The following is a 12,683-nucleotide window of genomic DNA, read 5'->3' on the forward strand; positions in this document are numbered from 1 at the left end:
CATATATACACACATAATGCTATACATATATACTGTCTTTATATATACATTTACATATTACACAGCAACACTCATCTTGTTTGTTGTTTGACACGGTAAAAGATTCTCTTTCTCGCCCCCTAGAAGAGAATTGGTACTGGGGCAATATCTTTCTCTTTTCCTTTTCCTTCAGTTTTTCGAACTCATCTCTTTCTTTAATTTTGATTGGACAACTCTAATGAAAGGTTCTTATTTATGTTTCTGTGTGATGGCTGGGTAATAAAATACATCACTTGGACAGGTAGAAAGAGTTGGTACTTTCTCACAGGTGGGCGGGTCACCAGCAGAGAGGAGAACTCGGGGGGGGGGGGGGGAAGTTGAGAGGATTTCGGCTGACAGTGCACCCCTCAGGTCCAGCCCAGCAGATGAGTTGGGATATGTGGTGGGTGGGGTTGCGGGGAGCAAGTTGGAGGGCAGTGATTGAGTACAACAAGGAAGAGGTTTGTTTAGTTCCAGATCCGCAGGAAACTGTCCCAGGAGCCGGTGGCCACAGCCATGCCGTCTTCTGTCACCCCTAAGCAGCTCACTCTGTTGTCGTGGCCGGCCAACACACCTGGAGGTCAGAGAAAATAAATCAGAATCAAAGGTTGGTCACTTTAACTCAGCAACACAGTCCTTGTTCACACTACAGCCATGTTTCTTCAATTTCAACTTGCTACTCATTTGTCTGTTCATATCCATTCCAGGATGCAACTCATTCTTGATATTAGAGTTGAATCTATTGGTCGACTACTGGATTTGCAGAAAATTAGATATTTGAGAATGTGCAGCTTTTGCTCTTCTCACTGAACAAGAAAACAAGAGTGGGCTCATCTGCTATTAATGTTTATTTTTTAAATGAAGTGACCACACTTTAGGCATCATTTACCTGCACGTTCGCCTTTCAGAGTGTCCCAGACGTTGCAGTTGAAGTCATCGTAGCCGGCCAGGAGCAGTCGGCCACTCTTGGAGAAGGACACGGAGGTGATGCCGCAGATGATGTTGTCATGGCTGTACATCATCAGCTCCTGGTCGGCACGCAGGTCAAACAGCCTGCAGGTGGCATCGTCTGAGCCTGTGCCGAAGGCATTCCCGTTGGGGAAAAACTGCGGGAGAAAAAATAAAAATAAAATCTAAATCAAGCAGTCAGGACAGCTTGATAAAGAGAAATCTGCTACTTGGAAAAGCTCAAAACAGTTAAGTGAGCAAAAATTAATCATCAACAATAACATTTCTTTCTCAGTTCGATTTTAAATTTTCAAGAAACAAGCGACATTGAATCATAAATCAGAAGTCCTCGATACATTCATCCAATGTTTACCGAGGTGAAATTCCTCCTATAAGCCCCGACAGGTTTTTTTTTTTTTGAAATCTCACCTCCACAACTTGTTGTGTTTCTGCTGCTTTGTTTTATTGTGCAAACAAATACATCTCTACACTCTTCCTGCAGAGTGCGTGTGTGTGTGTGTGAAGTTGCAGTACTCACGGTGACGGCGTTGATGTCGGACACGTGGCCGGTGAAGGACTGCCTGCACATGCCATCACGGATGTCCCACAGCTTGGAGGTGGCGTCACAAGCTCCTGACACAAAGGTCTTGAAGTCCGGGCTGAGAGACAAACTCATCACATCCCCCGTGTGTCCGCTGAAGACAGTGGCCTGCTGGCCTGTCTCTATGTCCCACAATGCACTACAAGAAAAGGAGGTAGTAGTTAGGTGTGTCCACTGAGACAATAAATGTTTTTACACAAACAGCTAAAAGAAAACATTCACATATTATAAGGGCATACTAGCTCCTGTATTAATCGATTTATGTGAATTATTACAATTTTAGTGCAATTATTGAAGGGCTATGTCTATATGCATCTTTACACAACTCTATAGAATTATGCCGTGGGAATCTAGTCTCACACATTACAGGCTATAGAGCAAAGTGTTTTTGTAAAATCCACCCAAAGGGTATTCCATTAATTCTTTAAGCTGTGCAGGTGAGAGCAGAGGGTCGTTGCTCACCAGGTGGTGTCTCCGGAGCTGGTCAGTATCTGGTTGTCATCCAGGAAACGACAGCAGGACAAGTAACCTGGCGGCAAACAGCTTCAACATCAGATAAGGAGACCTCTGTCCTGTCTAGTCAGGCACTCTACTCGTTAACTACTCGCATGCTGGACTGCCACAACTGAATGTTTACTGCTGTGCTTGTCCTTCTTCACAATGTTGCCGTATACAAGTTTTAAACAGTAGCACTCAAGTCCCTAAACCTTCATGGATGTGCAGGCTCTAGAACATTAGTGAAACTACTATTAAGGCAACTTCTGACCATGATAAAATAGTACTAATAGGACTAATTAAATCCACTGTGAGCAAAGTTCTACTCTACATCACGCTTGCATTGCGGGGAAAGACAAAACCGACACAGATCTGGGCAAGTGAAATGTGAAATTAACACTTCAAGAACATATTTGCGCCAAGAGACATGCATATAAATAAGCCTGTGAAAAACACATGAGATCCATTGGAAAATAACAGCTTGTGTAGCTTTCCATTGTTTAACTCATTGAACAAGCCAACAGTGCACAATATCTGAAATTACACTTTGGGAAAAATGTAACGAGTTATTTAGTGTAGAAATAAAAAGAAAAAATGCTCAGGGTTACTGGTTCTGTTGAGTCCAGCCAACGATAGGCTTTTATCCATATTATTTCTTGCCTACCTGTGTGTCCGGGTAGCTCACGGGTGACACGCACGTTGCCCTCTCGGGTCTTCAGGCTGTATATGGAGCAGATGTTGTCCAGGCCTCCGCAGGCCACATAGTTCCCAGAGGGGGCGTAGGCGCACGTCATCACCCAGGAAGAACGCAGCGGGATGGCATGCATCTGAGGACGAAGAGAGTCAGGAAGCATTTCTTGACTAAAAATACAATAAAGTAGCAACTTTGAGCTTTAAAAAGGTCAATTAATGTTGTTTCAATCCAAAATGATGATGATGATACTGTTAGGTCATCAGCTGACAAAAAAATCCTGCCACTTCATCTCAGTACTTTAGAAAAATGAAAGGAGGCCTTCTTCCATTTGTCTGGGTGGCGCGGTTACAAAAGATGCCAATAACCAACATGGTAACATAATTATATCATGATATAATGATATGATATTAACTTCATATTTAGTGCAAGAGGACAGCACAAAACAGCCTGGGGTGGTTTGTTGCTCGGCTTATCTTCATATAGTTTAAGTAGTAGAGGTTCAGATGGCGGTGAGGTTTTATGAAAAATAAATAACGTCAAGAGAGTGTTTACTTTCACTATTTAACCAGCCAGATTAATTAAATGAACATATAAAGAACCTCCAGGCAGCCCGATAGCTGTCATTTGGATGTTGGCTTGTCACAACATATTTACAACAGTATTGTGTTCAAGACAGCCGGCGCATTAATTACAGCCTGTACTCTAAAAGTAACATCTGGACAGTTATCGGCTTGTCAAAGAATCTCTCCAAGAGGAGGGTCAGTGGAGTCTGACAGGAGCAGCACATTACTGAGAGCAGAAAACCTCTAAATGTACTTTACCTGTTCTTGTACATATTATACATCCTATCACTGACGATCAATAATCTCACCTTGTTTGTCGTGTAGCTGTCCCAGATGATAAGCTTTCCATCTTGCGAGGCACTGACAAGTAACCTGGGGAAAAAAAGTTAAGAACAGCATGACATCTGGCACACACTTAAAAAACAAACACAAGGTACATGCACCTTGGTCATTACAAGCAATGAGAGCCAGCAGCCACCTAACAGAATACTGTGCTATACCGTCTGAATAAGTATAAGGTGCTCTGTCAAAAAGCATTCAGCGTGAGCTCTCTACTCTTCTCTACCAGTGTCCATTTCCCTCCATGTTCCTTCTTCCTCCCCCTCCTAGTGGAAGTCTCCTCATACAGGGAAGCCACTTTTAATGTCCCACGCCATGTAATATTCATTACCCCAGTTATGTAAAAGTCCTACTGTCGAGTGGGAGGTTGAAGCCTGAGGAGTTGGGAAAGCACTAGAAAGAAGCTGGGGTGGGGCAGCAAGAAGGGACAGCATAAAGGAATGCAGAGAGGATGGTGGAAGTAGAAATAGTCGGTACAGAATTAGAGTTATAGGTGGTACAGATGCCAAAACAGCTGGAGCCCCTCCCTGACTTGGTGGGTATCCCTGCCGATCCAGGGACAGGAAGTGGTTTGACGGTGCTATGCTACAATCAGGAGGAGAGCCATCTCGCTAAAATGTCAGTGGCTGTATACAAAATAAACACAGGCCTCCTGCAGGGTCACCCAGAGGGTGCTGGGTGGGTGCGCACGCGCACACACACACACGCGCACACACACACACACACACACACTTAACAGAACAATCACGTAACGTAACAGCCTATGCATCATCCGCTGCAGGCAATAAAAGTAGGTTTTACTGGTGACAAAAAGAGCAAACTAAATTTGCTTGAACACATTAGTGTGTGATCGAGGATTTCTAAAAATCAACAAAATGTTACCATAAAAACAAAACTACTTTTTGTCTATGCCATCCTCCAGCTCATTTTCTATGAATAAAGACCAGTGCACTGCATGCATAATATTGGGAAAATATGATTCTTGGTGCTCATAATTGCAGCAAATGGTTAAAAAAGCAGTTTGTAAGTTCTAAATTTAGTGACAAGTCAATGTGAGCTGGCACATTTGCAGTCCAATCTGGACGAGAGGATTCATTGTGATCGTCATAACATTTGCGGGAAACAAAAGGAAAAAAAAAAGCTTGAGATCTTACAAACTGCATCTTTAACTAAATATTAAATAAGCTATGCTGGTTGACTGTCTCTGTGCTCAGCTAATATCATTACTGTGCTCAAAGTGAGGGCGTAAAACAGTGCTAGCACTAAGACACATGTACAGTAGTAGTGGAGGTGACAGTAGTGACAGTCAATTATGGTGGTATTAGTCATATTAGTAGAATAGTAGTAGTGGTAGTAGTGGTAGTAGTAGTGGTACTGGTAGTAGTAAAGCCCCACACCTGGGACTGCCGTCACTGCCCCAGTGCATTGCATTGGGAGACAGATGGACAGAGAGAAAGATAAGGGTGACAGACATATTAAACACAGAAATAATAATATTAATACCAGTCATGTACAAAGTTGAGAACCATCTTTGGATTGTATTTGCAGAGAGAGTTGGTAATTGGTTCCGATTTGCTGCCATAACTGAAGTTATGCTACACTGCCTCGATATCGACAATCAAGTTGGTGGTATTACAACTAATGTGAGAAATTAAACGTGAAGTCAATTTTCCAAAAAAAAGAGATGAAGCCATACAGGTGATTTTATTGTAAAGGTCCTGCACTGTGGCTGAAGGTGTGTCCATGTTTGCCTGGACCTGAAACCTGCATGCTGGTGGCACTTTATTGCCGATGCCGGTCATACCGTACATCTTCAGAGTTAGAGCTGTAGTGCTAACAGTCGCAATGCTGAAACTGGCAGTCTAGAAACTCTTAGCAGTGACAGAAATGACCTTCAAAAGTTCATATAATCCTGATAAAATTAGAAAACTAAATTGACTACACGGTGGTGATCATAGTTAACATCCCTTTGTGTGCATTTTCTGTGACACTTGTCCCCTGAGGGCCACCGTAGGTTAATTAATAAGACCTACATAGAATTGTGCTTCAGTGTCTTCAGGGATTTAAAAAAATAAAATAAATAATATATATATATATATATATATATGATATACTATGCTGAACATCTAAAAACAAGTTGACGATAATCTGAGGGTTTAAAACTGCATCATTCTTTTCTTTAATGCCTCAAACGTACAATAAAAACATGAATCAGACCAAAAAAATCGTATAAAACGGTTAATTGCCTATCCTGCTCTGAACTAATAATTGGGTTGTCTGTAGAATTACTACTCTACCTGGAGTCGCTCCCCCAGTGCATTGCATAGATCTTGGCCAGGTGGCCCCTGAGAGTGCGTCGCGTTCGCATCTGTATCCGGCCCACTGAGTCCAGACCAGCTGTGATCTGCCAAAACACAGGAAACGGCGTCAGCAGTGTCACTCGAGGCCCACACAGTTATCATCAACACATCCCCCCCCCCCCAAACTGGACGCTAGCTGAGTCAGCAAAAACAGACAAACGTCGCTCAACAATGGACCATGGCAAAGAATAGTAAAGCTTATATTAGTGTATAATGTCTGTCGAGTATTAATATGGATTGTGTGTGTAAATAAAGATGGGCTGAGGAATTTCGAATGCCCATTTTAAAACTTGTACCTTGATTAGCCATCGACTTCCACTAAAGCTAGTCAGTACATGTATTCATTCACTAGTCTTACCTAGCTTCAGTGCTGTCCACATGTGGCTTAAACTACAACAGAATAAAACAGACTACATTACTAGTTAATGGAACAAAGCTTAATGAATCTAGTCGGCTCACCCGAGCGTTGTGCCTTGTGAAAATTTGCAACCTCAATTTTGTTATACAGATGCGTTTCATATTCTTAATGGTTTGGGCCATTTAGAGTAACATTACATGTCTTGAACACTCCCTCCTTGAGGAGAATACACCGCTGAATGTGCACACAATATTCTACATGTGGAGAGGAAGTCTTACCTGTGACAGAGTGGAGTCACTACAGGCTTTCCTGGCATCCTGCAAGACAACAAAAACCATAATAATCATGTTGACCAGCTAAGCTTAACGCATGTAACCACTGCACAGACAAACGCACGGAAATAATGTAACAAAAAGACAAACTTTGCAAGAATTACTTCTAAATAAGTGTCTAAACAAGTGCCATGAGTTGTTGCTCATCACAGAAACTGAATATCCCAATGATCACAGAATGATCACACAGCAGCAAAGTGACATTTATCGATCAGTTCCCACAATGCAATTTGCACGAGAATGGAGGTGGCTGATTGACAAGTTGTATGTCGAGTGTGTCACTGTCTCATCTGAAACTGTGAGAGTCACAGCTTCCAGTGAACAGACAGTGGCACCCATGTGATGGACACAAGTGAACCACACACACACAGACACACACACACACACACACAAATACGTAAATGTAAACAAACACATGCACAAAATAGAGTGTCGCCGTACCCGGATCTGATTGCGTAGTTGCTCGGCTTCCTGCCGCAACTGTTCCAGCTCGCTCATTGTCCTTCTGTGATTTGTTCAGGCCACACTCCACTCCAAATACTGACAGGGCTGGGAACACACACGTGCCTGCACACACACACGCACACGCACTCACTCACACACCCACGCTTTACCAGCTGACACCTGCAAAGACAGAGAGACAGAAATACTATGAGTTCAACAGGCACACAGAGAGAGAAGGATGGGAAGTCCTCCATCAGACAAACATAGGTATCCTGTATGGGTTTCAGACCAAATGAGGGTGCTGCAAAGGGTGGGGCTGGGTGGGGGCCTGGAGGGTGGCCTGGCTCTTCAAACACCCCCAGTCTGGTTCAAAAGGCCATCTGAGCCCGGCTCTGACCTTTCCCGACTCAATCAGCCTTTTGTGTTGTTCGTTGCGCCGTTTGCTCGGCCCGCCCCAAAGTGCCCCGAATTTACGTGTGTGTGTGTGTGTGTGAGAGAGGACAATGGGCAGATTTGGAGGATTTATTTGACAATATGTCCAAATACTATAAAGTATGTGTATATATTCATCTGTGGGTGGGTGTAAATTATGTGAGCATGTATTTAAATGCGTGTCTCGGTTAGGTATGTCAGATCTGTTTGAGTGCACACGCTTAACGTGCACACACGCATGCGTGCACGCTCAACGTGCGAGTTGCCACTTCCTTTACCTTGGGGAGCCTGAATGTGGGTCACGAAGCACTTAGACACTCCTCAGAAATGTTTGGACCACCCCTCCCCAACCCCCTCTCCTTGTTTTACAGGCTGTTTTACAGTCTGCTGTCCAGAAGTCTAACCCTCCGAGATTAAATTTTCAGTTCCATTTTCTATAATTCAACAATTACGCCGAGTCCAGCCCTTCCTCTCCACAGGAAATCATGTTAATGTTAAGAGGACGTCGTTTGTGCTTTATCTTCATTTTTTGCAGAGGCTTTAAAACCATTGGCCCCAGTCACTTATTCACCACAAGAGAAAACACCATTCGTTTTACAAAATAGCAAATAAGTAACTAAGACGACGATTTGATGGCCACGCTGCTACAATTGCCTTATAAAGACACTGTGAATGTGTGGAGAGCTACTCTTTTACATTCTCGGGTTCGCTTTGTTTGGCCATAAAGCCTCTGCTCTGCAAACACAAGAGAGGAGGCTTTGGACCGCTCATCGAGGACTCTTGTCTCAGCCAAGGAGGTCTTTGACAGTAACGAGGCATCGAGGGGGCAGCGAGAGTTGCAATGCTTTGAGCTGCCTGGGAGTGACGTCACTCTCTCCTCCCGGCTGACGCAACCCCCCTGAAGAGAGGCTCTCAGCGTCAGCTCGCCTGTGATGTGGTGCTGCTCTATATGACTGCCGTAGGATTCATTATACTCTCTGCCTCTGCCACGTCACACAGAGCGCCTTGTGGACGACCAAAAACACCGGGTATAACCTTCTACGCCGATAAATAGTTTTAGAATCGATGTTTTCAGCCTGAGGCTTGTGTCGGGAAGGAAAGCATACGAGAGAGATGAGGTGGAACATGACGCAGGTATGATTGAAGATGACGATGAAAAACGTCATCCCCATCAGTTTGGATGAAACTGGCAGCTCCGATTTTAGGCACGCCATGGCAGTGACTTGCAGGAGGGCTTCATGAATGGTCTTGTTTACATGTGGATACCTTTTAGTCATTTAGAAACTAAAACAGGACTCATTACTGCTGATGTAACCAACCACAGCCAATAGAGGCTGTCACATGGAAAAATGGTCCCTACAAAAAGGACTAGATAAAGTCTACCTTTAACAAATGTATAGCCATAAAACTGGGTCTTTTCTGTTGTGTGACTGGAGTCATGCAGCCAACCAGCCGGGCCCACACAGGCCCAGAGCACGGCACAAGGATCAGGAGTGACAAAGGCAGAGCTGTGTGTTGGAGCGGCCCATTGTTTAGTATGAGGCTGCCAGCTACAGTAGATAGTGCCGCTTGGCACCACCGCAGTTGGGTCTCTGACACTGGCCAGGGGAGGCTAGAATTGCTACAGCCCTTCTGACACCAAGCAACTGACCACCCGTCTAACATGTTCAGCCCCGTGCTGGAGCTCCCAGTAGCCAGCGGGAAACTAATGTGTCCTCCTAACTGGGACCAAACACCTGCCGTCTGCATAAGCTGTGTAGGTTCAAAAAGGTGCACAAAGGCAGAAACAGACACACTTTGCCCCTTTGCATCGCACCCATAAAGGCCTTGCGTACGCATAGTTGTCTTCTGAAAATCTCCCTTAGGGCTGCGCAAAATATCAATGTTATATTGATATTGTAATATGAGGCCTAATATCAGACTCTTCATATTCACATTACTGATGACTATTTATCAAAAATCTCACTATGAAAGTATTTTGTGAAAGCACCGATGGTCAACCATACAATACTGTTGCAATATTGAGGTATTTGGTCAAAATTATTCTATATTATAAAATGTTTAGTATTTTCTTTATATGGCCCAAATGTACTGGCATATTATGAAAATATATGCAGCCTGACAGATAAATTTAAATAATCATGAAAGTCCTTTTTTGACCAAAATGGCTAAACTTAATATCTTTAATCACACAATCAATGGATTAATAGAGGGAATGACCTGAAGTGGCGAAATATAAATATATATATATATATATATATATATATATATATATATATATACACACACACACATGTGAGATTAGTTTACAGATGTTTGTCTATGCAAGCATTGTTTTTACATCTGGTTCAGCTTTCAATAAGTTATTAGCTGCTGTTGCTGTTTTAATCCAGGTTATACATTATACACTGTAAAATTGATTCTGTTGATCACATACAACCTTTCACTTTCACACCACTCAGGGGCAAAGAGAGACACAGAGAGACCTCCTTAACTTCTCCATAGTAAAGTCATTGTCGGGTACAAGTCACTATAGTCTCTGGTTCCCATAATGAAGCTCGGTCACAATATATTTGTTACAGTGCATACTGTGTGTGTGTGTGTGTCACAGCTGACTCAGTGACAGTATATGTTCAGCAGGAAACGTATACAACCAGAAGACAGTAAAGTCCAGGAGTGTTTGTATTCATCAAAACTGGAGAAGATTCCCATCAGAGCAGCATATTTTGTGTTGAACTTAAATGAGTCAATGAGACCTCGTGCTCCCTCGGGGTCACATACAGTAGAAAGTCATATCTACCTCAATCATGAACGCATACTGGTGAACAGAGCAGCAGGAGGTGCAGTCAGTACAGCTGCACCCAGAGCCACGGGGGCCCAACACCATGAAACGGTCAGGAAGTTAAGGATTTAACATTTTGAACAGGTCGAATCAAATTATTGCACGGTAGTCCACTGTGAGCACTTAACACCAGTGTTTACAGTAAGATTTTAATATCATCATCCAAATCTAATTCTAGAAAATTAGACAACAGTACGTCTTTGAATTTCCCGTTAGAATGGACAGAACATTTACTAAATGTATGCACTTTATTAAGACATGTTGATGCCTTACAGTTTCATATTTTAGAGACCAATTCTGTTCCCAGTGTACATTTGTGACAAATGTAAAATCTACCAGCGTATGTCCAACTAATATTGAGATATTTTCTTTTAACTAAACATCAGCCTCTATACACAAGCTCATTGACTTAACGCATTTTTATTTTATGAAATATACCTTTCGAGGACACTGAATATGCTCAGTTATTGTCGTCAGATGATCAACTTTAAATGTTATTAAACATCAAACAACAAAAAAGTCCCTACACCTACGCCTGATCTCACCTTCACAGTTTCTGTCCAAGAGACAATATCAGAAGTCATGAGTGTCTGTACCGGATCGGCAGGAAACTCTTTACGGCTCCGTGTGAGAAAGTGAACTCTTGAATGCTGCAACGCAGCTCCAGCCGGTGTAAACTTGTTCAGGTGACCCACCGACTATTTCAAACATTCGGAGAATGGAGGAAATACCTGGTGAGAGGCCGTATGTCTTCCTTCTCGTCAGCTGATGTTCGCATTACATCATTCATGTGTCATGTATGATGAGGTAAAAGTTTTATTTTGCCTATGACATAGGGAACACCGTAAATTAATGTTTAATGATTGTATGACCTACTTTGATCACAGCTTTCGCCCCACCTACACCAGACGGTTACAGAATTACACATATATGCAGTCACAAAACAATAGTTGACATCCTTAATCTGAAGTGAACCATGACCCTTTTGCGTGAAACGTGGAGATTTTCTGCTCGTGTATAATGGGTGCAGTTATAAAAACTGACGGCTGTTATTTTTGTCGTTACCACGGGATAGTTTCTCTGAGGTTTGGCATACGTTTGGTAGCATACAGCTGTGCAAATAAGAACATGTAGAGCTTGAAGATACAGCAAATTAGGGCTGTGTGGTATAGTTGAAATCAGTATCATAATATCAATATGTGGCACACGCATTAGACATCAAGTGAATAGGTGATGTGACTTTGCATACACTGAGCTGTGTTGCACTTTTTGGCCTGCAATACTCTCAAAACAAACAAAACTTTAGTTTGTTTACAATTCAAATTTTGTTCTGATTTTGAGAAAATCATTTTCCACAATACATTTCATACAACTCAAATGAAAGTTAATAAATTATATGGATACACTGAATATTTCATCGCCCACCCCGAAGCGCCCGACACACAATATCATTATTGTGAGGACAGTTTTCAGTGTTGTCTTTTCCTGGCTGTTGGGCTCAAACACATTTTTTGTTTTCATTCATCATCTATTTATCTGATGTTTTTATTTAATTTACCACTTGTTTATAAAGATAAAGATAGTGAATAAATCACAATTTCACAGAACCCACAGTGACATCTTCCAATGGCTTGTTTAGCCCATATATTTAATTTACCAGAGAAGATTTGGAATTTCAGCTGGATCATTGAAAATTAAGCGATTATAAAGAAATTTGACCATTCTAAATGAACAGTGTAGGCTATATATTTATATTTAAAATGACATTTTTAGTCAATCACAATACAATCCATCTTTGAGTTTAATAGGTCACTATGTGAGAGAGCACCATACTAAATACTGAAGTACTAGGTATGTACTAACCATACCCAGATAAGCTGTAGATCGATAACATACACGATTAAAAACTGCAACTTCCTCGTGTTTATAAGTCACCATTGAAAAACCCACTGAGCTGATTTATTATTACGTGTTGACTGTCAACAGAGACAGGAAACCATCAGCTACATCGTATGGAAAAAAAACACACGGGACTGTCGGTGGTGAAATTACAATGTATCAACCATGTTTACGAAACGATCTTCGCTGAATACGTTTCCGATACGAGCAACACATTGCACGAGCCTCGCGCCCCGTCACGCTACCAGTTGCCGCTCGGTTGAAGGCGCACTGACATGTATATTTAATGGAAAATAGGGAAGAAGAAAAGAGAAAAGCTGCGCAGGGTTTTCGTGCAACCACTAATGAGAAAGCTGAT

The 12,683-nt window shown here is 42.3% G+C and overlaps 1 protein-coding gene across 3 annotated transcripts in view; it reads right to left on the reverse strand.

Annotated features, from left to right (window-relative positions):
• Window positions 1-369: 369 nt before the first annotated feature.
• The window catches only part of LOC116392611 (guanine nucleotide-binding protein subunit beta-4), a 17,670-nt gene continuing 5,356 nt past the window's right edge, over window positions 370-12,683 (reverse strand). For 2 of the 3 annotated variants that reach the window (XM_031864263.1, XM_031864262.1), the window contains 10 exons: window positions 7,150-7,332; window positions 6,655-6,693; window positions 5,956-6,062; window positions 5,056-5,070; window positions 3,628-3,691; window positions 2,727-2,889; window positions 2,030-2,096; window positions 1,505-1,706; window positions 908-1,124; window positions 370-592 (listed from right to left, as the gene is read on the reverse strand). In XM_031864263.1, coding sequence (XP_031720123.1) covers window positions 486-592; window positions 908-1,124; window positions 1,505-1,706; window positions 2,030-2,096; window positions 2,727-2,889; window positions 3,628-3,691; window positions 5,056-5,070; window positions 5,956-6,062; window positions 6,655-6,693; window positions 7,150-7,206 — 1,038 coding nt within the window. In that variant the 5' untranslated portion in view covers window positions 7,207-7,332 and the 3' untranslated portion in view covers window positions 370-485. The remainder of the gene's footprint in view (window positions 593-907; window positions 1,125-1,504; window positions 1,707-2,029; window positions 2,097-2,726; window positions 2,890-3,627; window positions 3,692-5,055; window positions 5,071-5,955; window positions 6,063-6,654; window positions 6,694-7,149; window positions 7,333-12,683) is intronic. The other variant, XM_031864264.1, reaches the window with a different exon arrangement.

This window comes from Anarrhichthys ocellatus, unplaced genomic scaffold (assembly GCF_004355925.1).
Source record: "Anarrhichthys ocellatus isolate YVR2014 unplaced genomic scaffold, GSC_Weel_1.0 scaffold30, whole genome shotgun sequence".
NCBI classification, from domain to species: Eukaryota; Metazoa; Chordata; class Actinopteri; order Perciformes; family Anarhichadidae; genus Anarrhichthys; species Anarrhichthys ocellatus.